General features: G+C 44.4%; 3 protein-coding genes; all 3 read left to right on the top strand.

Moving 5' to 3' along the window:
- Window positions 1–1,790: 1,790 nt before the first annotated feature.
- GSTUM_00011357001 (uncharacterized protein) lies at window positions 1,791–3,334 on the top strand. XM_002841874.2 has 5 exons: window positions 1,791–2,054; window positions 2,101–2,374; window positions 2,425–2,849; window positions 2,902–3,009; window positions 3,061–3,334. Exons 1-5 carry the CDS (start codon window positions 1,840–1,842, stop codon window positions 3,089–3,091), a joined length of 1,053 nt encoding a protein of 350 aa, XP_002841920.1. The 5' UTR covers window positions 1,791–1,839; the 3' UTR covers window positions 3,092–3,334.
- Window positions 3,335–4,105: 771 nt separating this feature from the next.
- GSTUM_00011358001 (uncharacterized protein) lies at window positions 4,106–5,447 on the top strand (the record flags this gene model as incomplete). Its single annotated transcript, XM_002841875.1, has 5 exons — window positions 4,106–4,187; window positions 4,246–4,314; window positions 4,424–4,731; window positions 4,801–4,859; window positions 4,919–5,447. 5 exons carry the CDS (start codon window positions 4,106–4,108, stop codon window positions 5,445–5,447), a joined length of 1,047 nt encoding a protein of 348 aa, XP_002841921.1.
- A 2,403-nt stretch (window positions 5,448–7,850) lies between these two features.
- On the top strand, window positions 7,851–8,018 carry GSTUM_00011359001 (uncharacterized protein; the record flags this gene model as incomplete). The annotated part of the gene is made up of 1 exon (XM_002841876.1): window positions 7,851–8,018. The coding sequence occupies one exon, from the start codon at window positions 7,851–7,853 to the stop codon at window positions 8,016–8,018; it is 168 nt and encodes a 55-aa protein (XP_002841922.1).
- Between the last annotated feature and the right edge of the window lie 10,941 nt (window positions 8,019–18,959).

Here is an 18,959-nt window from a genome sequence, read left to right on the forward strand (position 1 = left end):
GAGCTTCGTTCCACCAGAGTCGGATTTGTGCGCGGGAGGCCTTAGTGAAGTTTGATTTGTGTGATGTGAGAGTGAGATTGGGTGATCCGGGGCGATCGGGACATCTTCGCAAAGAAATGTATCGTGTGCTGGAATAAGTAATTCGAGATCCTTCATGTATCCGTTAACACTTCCCCAAGACTGTTCTTGAGCGGCGAGAGGGCCTAAATCGAGAAGCAGGCCCACTGACTCCGCTGCAAAAGCAGTCCCTTTCTTAGCGATGTCCTGCTTTTCAGGTGGCGGGTGGAGAGCTGTAGGCATATCGACTTTAGAAGCTTGCTCTTTCATTACTTTCCATTTTTTTGGAGTTCCCATCAAAGGCATATTTTGGCGAAGAGCCTGAACGGGTCTGAGTCAATGGTTAGTTTCCGATTTACCACTGAGGATGATTTCCTTGACAGCTTGCTGTTTGGGTGAGAAAAGACCGAGGATTTCGGGAAAGGTTACTTCTGACGTCAACTGATTTTTAATTAATTGGTGACTCCGAGAGATTTTCGCTGATAGCGGGTAAGCAAATGATGGGGGTGGTAATGAAGGTGGCAATGAGGGTGTTGATGCTGATAAGAAGGGAAGGGAGGAGTGAAGGGGAGGTGGGTTGGTTGGAGGAGAGAAAGTGCCACGGCCTGGAAAGGGGGGCGTCAGCAAAATGACAGAAACAGCCAGATCAAACCTCCGTGCTCCATTCCACCGTGATAATATGGGGATGAAAATGTTGTGCAATATCGGTACCCTCGATTGTGCGTTCTGGGGTTTCGTTAGTTTACCGTAGTTATGTATGAAGATGCAGTTCTGCTACTGCCTGGGGTGTGGGATCGGACTTGTACGAGTTTGTATAGTACCGCAAAATGCCGAATAAATACAGCATACTGTAATAATAATATTATTGTAAAATTGAAAAATTGGGTAGTGACATGTGGAAGGAGGGAGAGAGATTGATTTCGATTGGGATAATTATGAGAGCCTACACATCTTCCAATTTTGGCATGAAGAGTTTCGAACGCATCATGAACTACGGTAGTGAATCCTTGGTATGCACATCCCATCTTACAAATGTCTTCAAAACGGCAATCCCTAATCTTTTGGCGGGGCGAAGGGCGTCGATTGCCCATCATACTTTTTCTGCGAGTCAGTGGAAGGCTCCAAAGTTGCAAAGAAGGCCTTCGGTGATCGAACTCGGGGGGTTAGAATGGGGGGGGTTCTATAAAATCTTAGTAAGCAAAAATAGCAGGAGATATTCGTTGCTCAGAAGTAGGGAAAGAGGAGTAAATTATCCATGTTTAGGAATTTTGTCATAATTTTTTTTGTTTCTTTACCTTCAACAGTTACTTTCTTCAAAATTTAATGTCATTGTTTATTGTTTTGTTAGAAGGGGTTCTATCTTATAACCCCCCGGTTCGAAAAAGCGCGTTCCAGCCCTTCGATCGTTTTCTGATCCAACCCCCCCTTCATTGTAACATTGGTAGAAGCTCACAAATATCAAGGACTGAGGAGCCCACAAACGTGACCAGATTTGCCGTTTTAAGAAGTATATTAGGTCGCGTTGAGGACATTTGTTTTTATGGGGAGACGCGTCGCACGCGTGACAACTTAGCGTCATCACCTGGAGAAAAAGTTGCTTACCGAGGCAAGATCCGCAGATTAGATTAGATCGGACAATCAACCCGTTATCTATCAGATACTCGCAGTCTATCGGAGCTCTTTACCTTCGCCACCAACCGACTGTTCTGCTCGAGCGCTGCCTCTTCACCCCCGCATCAAAATATCACCAACCCTTCACCACCCTAAACCGTCAGGGCTGCCATGAGCGAGAACCAGGAGTCACTTCGGTCGTTGTATGATTCTGGGGAACGCCTTCGGAAAGAGATCGAGGAATCGTACGATTACAATAGTCCCGCTTACCAACAGAAATTGCAGACCGCTATCCGAACATACCAGGAATGCAAGAAACTTGTTGATCAAATATCTCTATTCAGCACAAATGAGTCATTAGAAGACGTTGTGTCATCAGAGATAAGGTAAGAGTTGCGAATTCTTATAAATAAAGGGTCTAACGACGTGAAGATACATGCTTATAGACTATCACTTCGCCGATCTCACTTCCAAGCAACAGTCGCCGGATCGCGCTTCTATATTGAAACTGTCCAAGTTCCTATATATGAGATTTTTAAATCTATGCGACGCTTATGATCTACTGTCAAATTATGATAGAAGCGTACTTCACCCGGCTGATCCAGAAGCACCCAAAGCCTCTCCCGCCCCCATTGACGCAGCAGCAAGGAGGAACGAGAAGATTGCGAAATTTAAGCTGGAAAAAGAATTGAAAACTAAAATCGATGTCGGTACTTGTTTCCGAGCAGACCGTTTGAGGTGCTAACATATTTATAGGCGCTTGCCCAGAATCCTCACTTATTGGATGAAGATGAGTTACGGAAACTTCAGACTGCATTAATGTCATTGGCAATAATGAAGAGCATTCAACAACTTGAGATGATTGAGCTTGAACTTGATATTCTTAGCAAAGCTCCCAAGATCGAAGAAAACCCTGTTACCCGCCTAACCAAAGATGAGCGAAGTAGAGACCGGGGCTCAAGGGATGGTTACAACGACAAGTTGGATAACATTCCATCGACTATCAAAGGCGGACCTCTCCTGTCTCAAGACGGAAAACCGTTGCGCCCCTTTACCCTCTTGGATAGCCGAGAGCGTCTAAAACAGGGTGTCTTTAAGTCGGGGCATAATCTTCCGACTATGACCATTGATGAGTACCTTGAGGAGGAAAGGAAGCGGGGTGGTATTATCGAGGGCGGAGGGTATTATATGCCCCATATTTTTGTTTGCAATACTTGAGCTAACGGAGCGTAGTGAGAAGTCGGGAATCAGGTCAGAACCTGATGAAGATAACCATGAAAAGGCCGACGAAGAGACTATGAAAGCAAGGGAATGGGACGAATTTAAGGAAGCTAATCCGAGGTTTGCCAATTCTTTCTCTGAAGGTAAATATTGTGTCTAATTATCCTTTAGAGGGTCTGGAAATACGATCAACAGGGGTTAAACATTTAGGCCCTGTTTGGACGTCCAAAAACTCAGTTTTTTTGAAAGTAAATGTAAAAATAAACTGTAGTGTGTCTGGCATGTACGGAAATACCATGGTATTTTTAAACACAGTTCTTTTTTCCTCAGTATGATAACTTCAAGTTTGTGGCTCAATATTACTTTGTAGCTCAATTGGTGTATGGCGTAATACAACCTTGTAGCTTAACCTCACTTTGAGGCTTAATCTAATATTATCACTTAACATTATGACCGTTAAAGTCTATTATATAAAATAATATTTTATTTGTTTTTCCCTTTCTTTACCAACACATCCTTTTTACAGTTTTCCATACCTCATTGTAATGTTAGTTAATTCGCTAGAATTTCAATTCTACAAGCCATTGCTGTGACATATCACTTGTTATCTCTTAAGATGTGGAGAGGAGTATGATAAGTATGATACAGGATGTATAACATTCCTTGATGTCTGTATATAGCTCACATGCTAACGTGAAAGAATATTATCTGATGCTAGTACCAGATGCACTCGAAAACAGTGACCCGCAAAAACACCCTCGGCAAGAATCCGTGCATATCGGAAATCCCATGGAAGCTCACGAGCACTCGGTTCCGATATTTCTTGCCTGTTGCGAGTATAAACAACACTGTTCCAAGTGGGCTTTTTGGGGTCGTGGAACAACTAAGCCATGTACCGCAAACTAAGTTCCCAAGAACAGTATCTGCTTGGTATTGCTTGAATATAGACCCTAATTTTTTTTTTTCCCTGCTATCGCGACCTTGTAAAAAACAAGTTTGCTTCTACTTTTCTTGTTTTACTGTCCTTGGACCCCGTTGTGAGTATTAACTAAGGGCCCAAAGGATGTCGTCCCTATCATTGACCCTTTTTCTCCTCGCTGTCACATAATAATATTATGTTTGATTCCGGGCAGGGTAACCCTGGTTTACTGAATCAGTGGTCGTTCAGCCTCACCCCAACCCAGCTCAGCCGCTCCAACAACCAACGGCAATATCAATGGATCACCGAAGCTTCGTCCCAGGCTGGGCGGTGCCCGCCAAAAGTGTTGATTTTACTACTTTTGGAATGTTTATACTTGGTATGCTTAATTTAACCTAAAGTTGAAATTTGACGTTAACCTTTATGATTTTTTATAGACGAGATTCATTTCGGAGGAGATAAAGAAGATGTGGTCGATAACATCATCGGAGGTGCTGGGACTTATGGTTTGTGGCCCTTTGTTAATCTTGATTGCCACTTAACTTTGGGTTTCATGATGGGTTTTTTGTTTTGAGCCGCTTGAGTTCCTGTGAACTAAATATTTTTAACTTATAGCTGTTATTGGTGCTCGTCTATTCAGCCCTGGTCCCCAGGCAAAAGCAATTGGGTGGATCGTTGATGCAGGGAATGACTTCCCCCACGAGATCCGTCAAGACCTCGTGGTGTTGGGAACTGACTTGACCATTCGTGAGGATCAGGAGAGAAAAACAACTCGGGGGTGGAATAAGTATGGGCCTGGGGATTATAGAGAATTCAAGTATCTCACACCAAAGAAGCGCTTAGACGTCAATGACCTCGTTGAGGAGGGACTGTTTACAGCAAAAGCGGTTCATCTCATTTGTACCCCTGCCCGCGCAAATAATGTCTGTTTTGGGTTGTACAAAGCATTACAAGATAGGCTTTTGCATCCCATGCCGTTGGTGATCTGGGAGCCTGTGCCCGACTCATGTAATTCGGCGCATAGGGTAGAAATGCATATGATTCCTCCGCCGTCTTTAATTCGGGAAAAGTAGTAAGAAAATTTTGCTAACACTTGTGTTGCCTGGTCAGGTACAAGGCTCTCGAAATGGTTCACATCATCTCTCCTAATCACGACGAGCTGGCAGGATACTACAGCATAGAAGACCCTCTTGTCAAGGACAATCCTGATACTATCACATCCCTGGCAGGGAAGATAGCAGCTGCAGGAATTGGAGAACAGGGGAGTGGTGCTATCATTGTCCGTGCGGGGAGGCTAGGGTGTCTCGTTGGCTGCAGAAAGCATGCGCCTATCTGGTTGCCAGCCTACTACCCACCTACCGAGGCGGGAGGAAATAATCCAAAGGTTGTGGACCCCACCGGCGGAGGTAACGCTTTTATCGGTGGAATGGGTATATCAATCGCTAGAAATGGGTCAGCAAAGTTCGTACTTGCTGCGGCAATGGGTATCGTAGCGGCTAGTTTTGCCATTGAGCAGGTTGGGATGCCGAAACTAGAAATGGTTGATGGCGAGGAGAGGTGGAATGGGGTTAGTGTTAGGGAACGTATGGAGGAGTATCGGGAGAGGGTGGAGAATATGGGTATTTCACTGGATGTGTAGTCCGATGACTGGGGTCTTTTCTGTTATCAATAGATTTAGACGTGGAGATATTTGGGATCTTTGTTTGGTTCACCTTCCGATGGCCAATATGCCATAAGTTCATAGTTTAATGTTCAACAGTGTTTGTCTCTGTGCTTTGCTATTTGTTCTAAGAGTAATTGATCAATCATATTGTCTACGCATTAATTATAATGGTATTGGATGCTCCGCTTCCCCATCTAATGAGAGATTGAATCCGCCCTTAGTCCACTCGAGTATAGGGTGACATCGCTCCGACCATAGACATCGTGACAAGAGACTGGCGAGATTCGACCTAGACTATGATTACGTCCTCTCACGTCGAGCCAGCCTGAGAAACATAAGCTCGCTTTCTTTTCCTTCCCCCCCTTCCTGCTTCTTGTCTCACTCTCGATCGACTATTAGAAAGTTATCTCCTCTCCCCCTTCTCTTTGGTCTCGTCTCCCCCATCTTCTCCCGCATCACCTCTTATCACGCTCGGCGGCGAAACCTACAAGGTTACACTTTCTAGAGCGATCTTTTAATCTTTCTGGAAACCTTTATCAAGGGTTTTTGTTAGCCGATCACTAAATTTACCCGTGAGTCCCCTGCGGCTCGGAGCGGTCCTGGCCTCCTCGCGGCGCGGTCGCTACCACAGGAATCGCTGCGAATTAATCCCCCCCCCCCACCTGTTTCCTGTTTCCTGTTTCCTGTTTCAGTCCACCATTCCCTCTCCCCTCTATACCTTCTATTTTTCTGTTTTGACCTCCTTCTCACTTACACCTCTGGCAGAAATTTCACCACTACCAACTATAATGTCCCAGAATTCTGCACTCCCTGTTACTCCTCAAAGGAGGGATATAAAACATTCGCCTCGCTCCCTATCTGCTAATATAGGAGTAAATAGGCATGAGTCTAGTAGCGAAGATGAAGTTGACCAGCCATCAACTCCTCAAAACGTGGGAATACCAGGAGGTAAGTTTTTAAAAGTTCTCATTCTTATTTCCGATGCGGTGAATTTGATACTTTTTTCGGCCATTGTGAGGCTGAGTGTCCAATCTTTTCTTTTCGTTCTTTATGATTCTTAGGATATGGTTTGCTCCCCTACTCTTTTTTTCTTCCCCTCCCCTATTTTTTCACGTCTTTCATGGGGAGGTCGCAGCGGTTCCCCGGACCCTCTGCGGGGAGGTTTTGGGCGACCCGGGGGGCTGGGGCACATTACTTCCTGAATTTCCTTTCAGGTACTTTGATAAATTCCGCCTTTGCCCTTTCCTTTTATGTTGCCGGTTGCCGGGTATTTATCTCTAATCTCTGGCCTCATGGCGGATGTGATGGGCGAAAAGATGATCATCTCCTTAATTTTTGCGCATTGGCTAATCACAGATGGGATAGGAGCCCTTAACTTGAGACGCCGTGGGAAGACCATGTCAAGCCTTGAAGATGGCGATGATTCCTTGCAATCCTTTCTACATTCTGTTCCTCTAAATTTGGGTAGAGAGAGTAATAGACAGTTTTCGAGAGTTCTTTTCAATAAGTCACAGGAGGTTGAGATCAAGGATTCCGAGTCTGATAACGACACAGAGTTCTTCGTTCCTCATGAACACAACCCTGATACCATGCTGGCCGAGGGCGGCTTTCAAATAGCGCAAGCAAATCTAGACTTTGAAACATTAGAAGCCGGAGCTGAAAGAGGTCCAGAGGATCTTGCGGCGCGTGGGTTACCCTCAGCTTGCGTCTTTGTGGCAAAGTAAGCGGCGCTCTTGAAGAGAATTTATGGCTCCTGATTTCCTAACTATATAATAGCCTCGCTGCGACTCAGACAGATGAGGAACTAATGAAAAGTCTACAAGCCCATTTTTCAAAGTACGGCAGACTTCACGTCAAAATCCGTAGGGACAGTAAGGGAAACCCTTACAGTTTCTGCCAATTTGAGGTACTTTTATGCGTTTCAGGGCTTGGTTGACTCAAACTGACCCTAATTTAGACAGACGAAGTTGCGAGAAGAGCCATTAGGGAAGGCAGGGCCAGAATCATTGACTCATCTGGTCGCCCAATACGCTGTGAACCCGCAAAGGTCAATAGAACCCTCGTACTCAGCAAGATCGATAGCAGTCCCATCCACCGCCATGAGGTAGTCGACATGCTTCATGGATTTGGCCCTTTGGAGTCTGTTGAATTTTCTGATGGCTCCTCAACCATACCGTCATTTGGTCTGACATCAGGTAATAAGTGTTATGTTAGATTTCAGTTCCGCCAGGATGCAGTTGATGGTTTTCAGGTATGGCCAATCTATGGTTTTCAGGTTCATTATTGGATCCTGATATCCGTTTTCAATCACAGTCTCTGCGCCTTAATAGCCATTGGGTCTCAGATTGGACGAGTAATTTTTCTACTCATAATATGAGTATGGCACTGCGCTGCGACCGGATCATTGAGGTTGACACAGTCTCAATCTTTGTTGGAAAGCTTAATCCCCAGATAACCGATAGCGAGCTTAGGGCCCGTTTTTCGGCACACGGGAGGATCATCGATTGTAATTTGGTCAAGAGGCAAAGCAGGCATGGTAGGGTCTGAAGATCTTCGAGGGTTCGCAGCTGACGGGTTTAGGTTTAGGCCTCAATGCGTTCGCATTCATACGATATGAGACTGAAGAAATGGCAAATGTCGCCCAAGCAGCTGAAGTAGGTTTCTTTATCCGGACCTTCGGGATTAATCTTCCCTCTGGCTAATTGTGCTCAGCATGGATCGGAATTCATGGGTAAAAAACTCCATGTCCAGATGCGGGAGGTGTACAGGAAGCCGCAAGTTATCGGGGTACCAGCTGGGCATCGCAACCAGCGGGAAACCATCCTTGCCACCCAGACTATTACCGAGCCAGAGATTTCCAACACAGCTCTCCAATACCCGCCAGTTCAGCAATATCAGTTCCAGACCGGACCTCTCGCTCCGGCTCCACAAAATTCTAACGGCATTCAGATGGATCAGATGGACCCGGAACGTCGCTTCTCCATTGCCAATCCGGTGATCCCCGTTATGCCGCAATTTCATGTCATGAATTACCACAATCATGTAAGCTCACTCCATCACAGTAGGCCCCCAAAACTGACCAGAGGCAATAGTACGGTTCAAGTGTGATGGCTTCTCGCCATCCTGGAAATTTCCCGGTGGCCCCGCACTCCTTTACACACAACCCCCCGGCTGGGTATTCATTCTCTCCATACCCGCCTTTTGTCCCACAGTATCTCAACCCAGGTCAGGGCTATAATTTTCCAAACCAAGGAATTGCTGGCGCGGATGAGGTACATGGGAGTTTGGGAGCTCTTGGACAACAGAGGGTGTCTACAGGGCACCCTTCAGTCATTTCAGAGCCTCTTTCTCCCCGGGCTAAAGTGGGTACTATAAAGTTGGAGAGCCTTTCCGATCATAGCTTCAATGAGATTTCTAACGCACAACCTTTTTTGGCAAACGAGAATCCTACTCAGGACCCGAAGCCTGGGCAGAGCCACTACGGGTTTTACCCTGGGTCCTTCCCCCCGCCACGCTTTTCTGGTGGGTACCCGTTTGTTCCTCCGCCTCATACACTGGTAGATGTGCGAAGAGATAGTGCAATGTCCGTTGGCTACGATCCTGCTACCCTCCAGTATGTTGGTCCTCGGTACGGGCCTTATACCAGCCCTTTTCCCCAACAACAATATCCTGCCGCCAGAGGAAATACCGACTAGATTTATCTGGTTGAATGAGTGGGTTTGCCCCCTTGTGAGGTCAATTCTAGAACCAGTCGGCGATCTAATTGTTGGGGAACTAGAAGGCAGCTAAACCGTTTGAGCTGATGTAAAAACGAACGATCGGGGATTCATTCAATTTTAGAAGCTTGTTCAAACGCTATTTTTTTGTGGAGGTTTTCGCTCATATCTGTCCCTTTTTCTTACCTGTCAATTTTCAGTGAGTAGCTATGACTTTCTATCTTTGTTCATGGGACCTGGCTTGTATATCCCACTGAATTCGGCTTTCTTTTTGTGCCCCCTTCACCCTTATCCAATGTACCCGTTTTCTAATTCTCCTTCCCTCTTGGGATTTCTAGAGTCTGTAGATGGCATGCGCCTTAAATTTTTTTTGTTCCCTTCTTTCCTTTTCCTTCGATTTCTCTTCTCCTTTTTTCACCGGATTTTTCAAAATATTTGCTTTTCGCAATTTTCTTCTTTTTCTCATGGTTCGACCACACTATCCGCACTTCTTTTTCTTTTTTTTTTACCACGGAATGCATGTCACGAAAACTTTTTGTTCTAGGACAACTCACGACATGATAGTTAATAGATCACGATGGTTTGCTGTCACGGCTGGAAGGTTTTTATAAAAGACTGATCAGAAGGGGGTAGTAGGAGGTACAGTATAACTGGGTGGTCTTTGTGCCGTCCGACAGTAGTTAGGCCGGACGATTGGAAGTTGGCCCATTTGTGCGAAACCTTTATGCGTGTAGCATTTTCCCCATAGCTCCTGAGACCCCTTGTTGGGTAAGGCGTTCTTCTGGGGTGTTGACGCGAAGACAAACCTGGCACTCACACAAGGGGTAAGGGCCAATTTTCTCAGAGACTGAACCTATCATACATGCGTCTAGAGTCTGGAAGTTGTGGTTTTGTCATCTAGTTTTACTCTCTTTGACTATTCGGGTAATTTTCTACTACGGCTAAATAGGTCAGAAGTTCATCCCACCATGTAAGGCATGTAATCTAGTTGCAATTGTCTCATATGTTGTCATTGAAAGAGGTTAGACGTAGGGATATAATAATATTATGATACTCGTTACTTCAGAACTCTTTTTGATTTCACATTCATCAACAGAGCCAAGGATTAATTATATAAAACCAAAATTTTATATTAAATAGTTTTGATCATGGTCTAAATAAATACATGCAAGGATTATTCTGAATCCAACCTCATTGCCAGGGATTATATGGGGAAGTTTGTTTTTAAGGACTTTAAATTTTTACCAAAGAATTAAGTCGGTGGTTGACCTGTGTGGCTAGTTTCGTTCACCGAAAATAGCAGAATTCCAAGCAGGCTCCAAGCCTCAGAAATGTCCAGAGTCTTGTGGCGAAGTTATCAGCTGTGAGGCACTCGGTGTGCAAGGTGAGGAGAGTAGCCTTCTTTAATGGTAGCGTTTTTCCAAGCCCTTGGCATAGTTGAGGATCTGCTATCACACAGGTCGATAACATGACAACCTCCTCAAAGTATGATATTGGTTTCACATTGGGTTCGTTAATCGGTATTTCTCAAAACGTTGGAAGAATCCTTCGCGATGGATGCGGTTAGGCTATGCTTGGGCAGCGCCCTCCTGATCCGACCGATTTGCTCGATTAGGGGTATTGCTCCATTATACTGGGAAATGCATGATCATGATAGATCACTCGATGTGTATATAGAACTAGGCAATCATGTGATGTCATCTATCAGAGTAAATACTGCCCACCCCCCATACTCCCTGAGGGACTACCAATTTGCTCGAGCCCTTCGATCACGCTCGAGTCCATCGCTGAAAATCCTACAGTTTCACAACTGTGGGGACAGTTCTACTCTAGATGGCGTTTCCAAATATGAGGTTATACGAGAAAGGTTGTGGTGCTGACCCCCTCAGTTGGTGGGTACATGGTAGTTTTTGGTTCCGCTCAATGCAAAATTTGGAGGAAATCTAAGGTTCCTTTTCAAGATCTATATTCTCAAGGGAAACAGGGTATCATACCAGTGAAAAGAGACCGATAATTGGTCACCACACTGTGAAATTTCAGAAAAAGGTTGGCATTATCAACAGGGCCTGAAAGGCCAATGGCTAAAGGACCAATTATATATATGGCCGGCGGGGAGGTTGGGAGCTCAATTCCCCAGCTTGGTCGTACATGGAAGTGGAATAGAGAAACAAAAACGGGAAATCAAGTAAGCCACGGCGAGCCACCTTTTTGCCATCTTGGTGCTCCTATTGCCCTATGAACCGCAATCTCTTTCCCGCCGCGTGAGTTGCTTTTTTCGTTTCGCGGAAATTTAATTGTAGAGGCAAAAACCCCCGGGTTAAATGCAAGGTTTTGAGATGCAGCTAGGCGGGGGAGGGGTATCTATGATGCCGCCGTAAAAGCTATTGACTTCAGGGGTTGATACGGATAACTGGCGAGGCCACACTCAGGACCCCGGGGGTCGGTATTTGCTCCGGTAGGTGTTGGCTCACTATACCGTTTTTCCCACTACAGTATTTTTATTCTTTCGGGTGTTTTTCATGCATGATAGATATTGCTTTCCTGTTACCACTATTCTGGGTTGCAGCGCTTTCTCGCGGGTAGTGGGGTCCTATCCTAGCGAGCGGGGAAGATATCAAAATGTCAGTTTGTGGGCATCGGGAAACAACCTCGTTAGGTAGTTCGGGCTGGGTGAATTTTCTTCTTACAGAGGATTGCGCATATAGTCTTGAGATATCCGGGGAGTTGGAAGGGATTCGCTCCATATGTAGCTGGCCTTGCGCCTGCAGCCCAAATAACCAGCGCTGGAAGGCGGCCCGGTTAGGCTGGGCTAGAGTGAGACTAATCTGGCGTTTTTGGGTGCTGATTTTCCAAATCCTGCATGCTTCATTCGTGTCTGGAAGTGTCGGGAGTCTTTCGGTATATAACATGCAGTCACTATACACTTTCCCAATGGGAAGTAGATATGGTACCTGTAGATATCCTTAGATGCCCGAGATCGTTCTCAAATGCCGACCCTATATCTGCGGATATTCGCAACTGAGGTGCAATATCCTAAAAGAACTTCACCTGGCGGAAGTCCGGGACACAAGGGGTAAAATCAAAAGAATTCCGCTGAACTTAGAGCATTGGAAGCAGTGTGGGTGCTAAGAAATTTCCTACCACCTGATATATTCCTGAAATGTAGGTAAATCACTCGGACATCCACAACTAGTGTCCCGTCGCCAAGACGTCTCTCCAACCACTCCCACCGCTTCAGTGTCCCATCACCCACACCTTTCCTTACGGCATCTCCCACGCGACATCACTCTCCAACCATACTTCATCCCGGAGATTTCGCAAATTGTTTCTTCTTTAGCCGATCGTAGTTATCAGGCCGGATATAACTACTTGGGCGAGAATATAGTGAACGGTACACTCTACTAGTATGTGTCCCCACCCCCATTCTCACGACTACCGGGTAGGTGATGAGAAAGGTTAGTGGACTCGAGAATAGTGGGGGGGTGCTACCTTTTCTCCAACAATCACCCGACTTTTCGAATGACATCACTAATAGCTGCTGAGGGCAACACCTTTTGGAGCTAGGTAAATAATGTACAAAAATTGAGAAGCCCAATATATACATTCCACCCACCAGCGGCCTACGCTCCAGATATGAGAATATGGTTACATTGCAAGCACAAAACTACGATTACACCCCCCCCACCTTTCATCACCTCTTACTCCTTTTCCTATATTTGAACCCCCAATCAGATCACCCCCCTCTTCTCTCTCCACATCCTAATCGTTTCTTCGAGAATCTCCCTGGTACCCCTCCCCACCATTGCGGTCTCCTGCCTCCCTCTTTCCTTCTCCTCCTTGTGTACCTTAACCATTTTAAGATGCCACTCCCTAGCATCCAACTTCCTCTAAAGCCTTGGGGCTTTCATTTATCCCCTTAACCCGCTTCTTTCCTTTCATGAAAGTAATCGTCTTATCCTTGACAATACCCCTCATCCCATCGAAAAATGGAGATCCTTGATTGTAAAAAACCTTGACATAGGCTTCCTACTGGCGTCTCCAATGTTTACATTTCAGCTTGTACGAGATGACCCCGCCCACCCTTACTCGCGTCTGTGTGCTCCAATTTTCCGGGGCTCTTAGGAACAACTCAGTGTTCAATAGAAGCCTGTTGGAGTGCATAAGTTGAGTATAACACACGAGTCGTGTTTGATAGCTGGGGGAGCATGACGTGCGGAAGGGTAAAACTGTAATTACAGAGCCGCTGCATTGTGTATGGGCTCTGAATTAGCACGTCGGGTTCGCTGCCTAAGGGAGTCATGCCAAAGTGGTCGATTGTTGGGCTAACCCGGGCTCTCTGTGTTGGCACGGTGGTCGATACCACGACAGAAGGCGGCATTTGAATACTCGAGATCTTGATGGTCTTTTTGTTTTTGATGACTCATCCATGAACCTCTGCAGATAGCCGGGGTGCTCATAGCGCTGGGAGAAGCGGCAGTAGTATTTGCTATTAGTGCAGGCTGTGGGGCTAGAGGGGAATATGGAGCATTGTTCTTGGCTAGTGTGCAGGGCGATTAGAGCGGCAGGCCCCTTTCCATAGGGGGGTTTGCGAAGCCACCGGCATTCTAGGTCGCGGGGGATTAGAAAGAAAGCTTTGCCAACGCCCTTGATGTAGTCCTCTAGGATGGTGGAGTGGGCGTAGACGAGGCCTTGAAGCCCACTGGCATGCCTACGTCGATGATCGAAAGGACGCCACTGTTCAGATTTAGGTGCAACCAGAGTTGCTCAATGGTTTGGTGGAAATTTTTTTCCCTATCAGGAGGATTCTGCATGTAACAGTTAGAAGATAGTAGAGTTTTCTTGGCTGAGCCCTATCCTTCTCTATCGGGGCACTCTATATGTAATGTAGGTTCCGAGATAGATATCTGTCACTCGAGGAATAAGCAAAGTATCATCCAAGAGCCTCGACAACAACTGCCGGCAATCCAACCCTCTCCCTCACAGCTGGTAGTGCGCTCCCACCCAGGCCAAGTCGCGGCTTCCCTGTTCTCTCTAAAAACCTTAACACCCTGCTTCCGCCCACCATCCCCGCCGAGTACCCAATCTCTGCCCAACCATTTTCGCAGCTCGGTTAACGAACTTAAGCACCGCACCTATTGCCCCGATATCACTGCAGTAAAATACAAGTCGGCACCGATACCGGACCCAGAATGTTAGTTGGGTTCAAGGGAATAGTCATCTCGCGCTTACTCTACTTCTTCTAGTAGATGGGCGAGAATTGGAGGTGTGGACCGCCGAGAGTCCTGTGCGTCGAGTTCACTACATGCAAGGTAGTAGCCTCCACCATCAGTGACTCTGTCTGGTTCCTCACGGATGGTGGAAGTCGGATATGAGATATAGAGATCTGACCGACTTGAGTCCGTGGGTGTGTCCGAAAGATATGAGGAGAACCGCCGCTATTGATGATGGTATTGTAATCCCAACAGTATAGAGTTGAATGGAGAGTATGGAGGAGCAAGCTTGTCAGTATGTTGGGATACAAGGGCTACTGTATATTGTGCCAGTGTGTATCAGCGGGTATGGTTCCACCTGTTAGTGCGGGGGCATAGCCCCAACTGTGGGTGTATAGCAGCTTGGCAAGCCCACAAATTTATAAATATATAACTAGAGGCAGATCTCTACTCTCTGAATGCTAAGCTTTCCTCGATTTGCCAAAGCATCACACCAACTCAGTGCTCCACTCTGTGTCCGCGTCGGTGTCCTTCCTCACGTCTACAACGGCTGCGCGATTCCCCTACCTCTATCAATAGAGGTCCTCATCACTTCCTTCTTCTTTCACCCCTACCCATTCCGGTTTTCCAAACGGTCTGGCGTGCCTTATAGGACTGTGGCGGGCTGTATTCCTGGACATCCCGGGCAGCGTGGGTGAGGACGGCAGGGTATGGTGTCAGTCTTTCTTAAAGACGGCCGTCTAAAAGGTTGATGCTTGAGCCCAACCGTCTTAGAACAAATGGCATTTTCCAGCGGTTATCTGCAGGGCCCGGTCAATACCTGCATAGTATGGCCATTACCTGCAGGGTGCAGTCAATACCTGCAGGGTCTGGCATTATCTACAGGCCCATGCATTAGCTACAGGGCTTGGCCATTGCCCACCATGACACTGGCCATTGCCCACCATGACACTGGCCATTGCCCACCATGACACTGGCCATTGCCCACCATGACACTGGCCATTGCCCACCATGACACTGGCCATTGCCCACCATGACACTGGCCATTGCCCACCATGACACTGGCCATTGCCCACCATGACACTGGCCATTGCCCACCATGACACTGGCCATTGCCCACCATGACACTGGCCATTGCCCACCATGACACTGGCCATTGCCCACCATGACACTGGCCATTGCCCACTATGACACTGGCCATTAGCTACAGGGCCTGGCTATTGGTTACAGGGCCCAGCCATCAACTACAGTGCTCGGCCATCACCCACGGGGCCCGGTCATCAACTACAGTGATTGGCCATTACCTACAGGGCCTAGACATTGGTTACAGGGCCCAGCTATTAGCTATAAGGGTCGGCCATTACCTACAAGGCCTGGCTATTAGTCACAGGGTCTAGCCATTGGTCATAGGGCCCGGCCATTGGTTACAGGGCCCAGCTATTAGCTACAGGGCATGGCCACTACCTACCATGACACTGGCCATTAGCTACAGGGCCTGGCTATTGGTTACAGGATCCGGTCATCAACTACAGTGATTGGCCATTACCTACAGGGCCTAGACATTAGTTAATGGGCCCAGCTATTAGCTATAAGGGTCAGCTATTACCTACAAGGCCTGGCTATTAGTCACAGGGCCTAGCCATTGGTTACAGGGTCCAGCCATTAGCTACAGGGCCTAGCCATTTACTATTGGGCCTAGTCATTAGCAACAGGGCCAGGCTATTACCACAGGGCCAGGTTATTGGTCATAGGACTGGGCCATTAGTAACAGGGCCTGACAATTGGTTACAGGGCCTAGGTATTAGCTATGGGGCTCTGTCATTTGCTATTGGGTTCAGAACTTAGCAAAAGGGCCTGGCCATTACCTACAGAGCTCAGCTAGTAGTCACAGGGTCCAGCTATTGGTCATAGGGCCAAGCCATTGGTTACAGGACCCAGCTATTAGCTACAGGGCCCTGCCATTTACTATTGGTTCCAGCAAATTAGCTACAGTGCCCAAGCTATATTTGGGGTACTACGCTCCTCCACTGGCAAACCATCCTACTACCAACCAACTTCTCTCCTATTTAAATGGTTTTCAAGATTTTTAGTAGGTCCTAGGCTTAATCGGAATCTGACAGTAACAGTATTAAGGTTACTAACTTGATTTTAATGCTTTACTCAGCACTCCTGAATACAGATCTTACCAAATTTCATAGCTCTCATCCATTTGAAACTATTTTTCAATTTCTACTTTTTCAAATCTAATGGTTTTCAAGATTTTAAGTAAGTTCCAGTCCTAATTAGAATCTGACAGTAACAGTATTAAGATTACTAACTCGATTTTAATACTTTACTCAGCATGGCTGAATACACACTATGAAATATTTCATTGGTTAGCTGAAAATTTAGGGCATTACATAAATTAGTTAGAGCTCTTGGAGCAGAGGTTGAAGGTAGCAGCTTCTAGAGGGCTACTAACTTGAATTATTCTATAGACACATTAGACTTGAGTAAATAGAGGTAAGACTATATTACAGAATTATATAATGCACCTATGTTAAAATTACATGGTTGCAAAGAGGAGGAATTTAATTGAAAAAATTTATAGTTACATAAAACAGAAGAAGTAGGAAGCTGCTAGAACTTGGTAGAAGACTTAGTAAATTGGAAGAGAGTACAGGAACAATAGTAAATAAGATTAAAGTTTCGGAAATAAGTTTATTTAACACTATTAAGTATTATAAACCAGGTGCAATTTTAAAAGAATTTTATATATTATGGTTGATGTTCATATATGTGACCTGGTTAGGGGTCATGTGGGATACTGGTTTTGATCCACGACTTAATTAAGTCATATAATATTATGATTATTATTCATACATATGACATATTTTGGGGTCATGTGAGTTTTGCACATGACTTAGACTTTAAGTCATAATAGTCATGTTTTATTAGAATCATTAGTTGGATAGTAGTAAGCATTATAATATAAGTCTTACTTGAATTTCATACACAGAACCTGTTTAGAGATCATGGTGGTAGAGAATTATGTAGTCAAATAGAACACAGCTATAATCCATATGACTGTGGATTTGTAAGAGAATTATAGGAAGGTCTATATAAGGTGATGAGTTTGTCCTTTAAGTTAAATTTTTACAACCACCTAAGTTATTCCCTAACATATATCTTTATAAATACTACTTCATATTTACATTTCACAAATTATCGTTATGAAAAACTCATGACAAGTATATTGAATAATAGATGCTGTTATAGTATTTAAGAAAATAAGAGTAATTTTGTAAGCGATAGGATACAACCATGAGATGGTTACAATATAGAAAAAATAGAAATAATAATGTATAAAATGACTTCAACAACCAGACTTGTTACCAATTAAATGAAAATATCTCAGGAGTGATTGAGGAGTGAGACTAACATAAACAAGTTGAAGCTTCTCGATTTACACTTGACTTCTGTAAACATTTAAGGGTATGAAAAATTTTGAGTTCTGTACCCAGTAGTATTTCAAAGAGTATATAGAAATATTAATGGAAGTAGTAAATAAGTAGATATTTTTAGTCAATTAAAAAATTAACATTTTAGAATATAATTAGTTAACAATAATATAATAATATGCTAAAATGGAATAATACAACTATAATTTTCTTTTAAAGTAATATCAGAGAACATTCCTATTCCTAAACAAGAGATTGTATTGTACAAGTTTAAAATATAAGTCTTGTATATAATATTATTATTTTACATTCTACCATTTTTTTTAACTATTTAACTAATGCAAAAAAAAAAAAAACAGTTCCTAGCAGTACTACTAATATTTATTCCTTATAAGGTCTATTTTATTTTGCAGAAACTACTAGTACAGAATATTTTAACATTAGGTAAAAGATATATATTTTGTAAAATATAGACTATTCTTTTTATTTATTTCTTATATTACACTATCTATTTGTTTTACAAAGTACTTCACCATGTTTCAGTTAGTGGTAAATTGTTAGATATTGAAATTATTAAAGAAATTTATAAGAAAATACTATATACCTCTTATAATTAAGGATTATCAAAGTTCATAAAATTCTTTTTTTTCCTATAGGTATTTTTCTTATTTGTAACATATATATTTATGTTTTTTAATTATTATCTATATTTTAATTAAAATAGTAGCAGATTGTGAGTGTTATCAAGTCTTCTATGAGTCCTGCACTTGTTAGAAATACCGGGATCTGATATCTAGAAACCAGCCTAAGTAGGATAATCCCACTCGGAATTAGAATCTCTGGTTTGCAAAATGCCCTTCCGGCTCCCTTACAGGGCCCCCATGTTACTATGCATATTAATTTCAGTTGAGTCCTGTGACTATGATTCCAAAGAATTGAAGATGTAAGAATAATACAGTATATGTAATGTGTTCGCAAGGTATTAGTCACGTTGTTAGTAAAGGTAAAATAGTTGACAGGTGGCCTGCTCTACCAGAGAGGAGCTGAGAGCTGAGAAGTAAAGAAAGCTACGAAAATGTACTGAGAAAATAACGAGTAACTATTCAACCAAGTATATTGAAA

This window comes from Tuber melanosporum (assembly GCF_000151645.1).
Source record: "Tuber melanosporum whole genome shotgun sequence assembly, scaffold_83, strain Mel28".
Lineage (NCBI taxonomy): Eukaryota > Fungi > Ascomycota > Pezizomycetes > Pezizales > Tuberaceae > Tuber > Tuber melanosporum.

What these genes read in the sequence shown, in the direction of transcription:
- GSTUM_00011357001 (XM_002841874.2), top strand. Translation starts at nt 1,840, where the DNA reads ATGAGCGAGAACCAGGAGTCACTTCGGTCGTTGTATGATTCTGGGGAA. An exon ending in GTTGTGTCATCAGAGATAAG is followed by an intron (nt 2,055 to 2,100) that starts GTAAGAGTTGCG and finishes AACGACGTGAAG; the next exon opens with ATACATGCTTATAGACTATC. An exon ending in AATTGAAAACTAAAATCGAT is followed by an intron (nt 2,375 to 2,424) that starts GTCGGTACTTGT and finishes ACATATTTATAG; the next exon opens with GCGCTTGCCCAGAATCCTCA.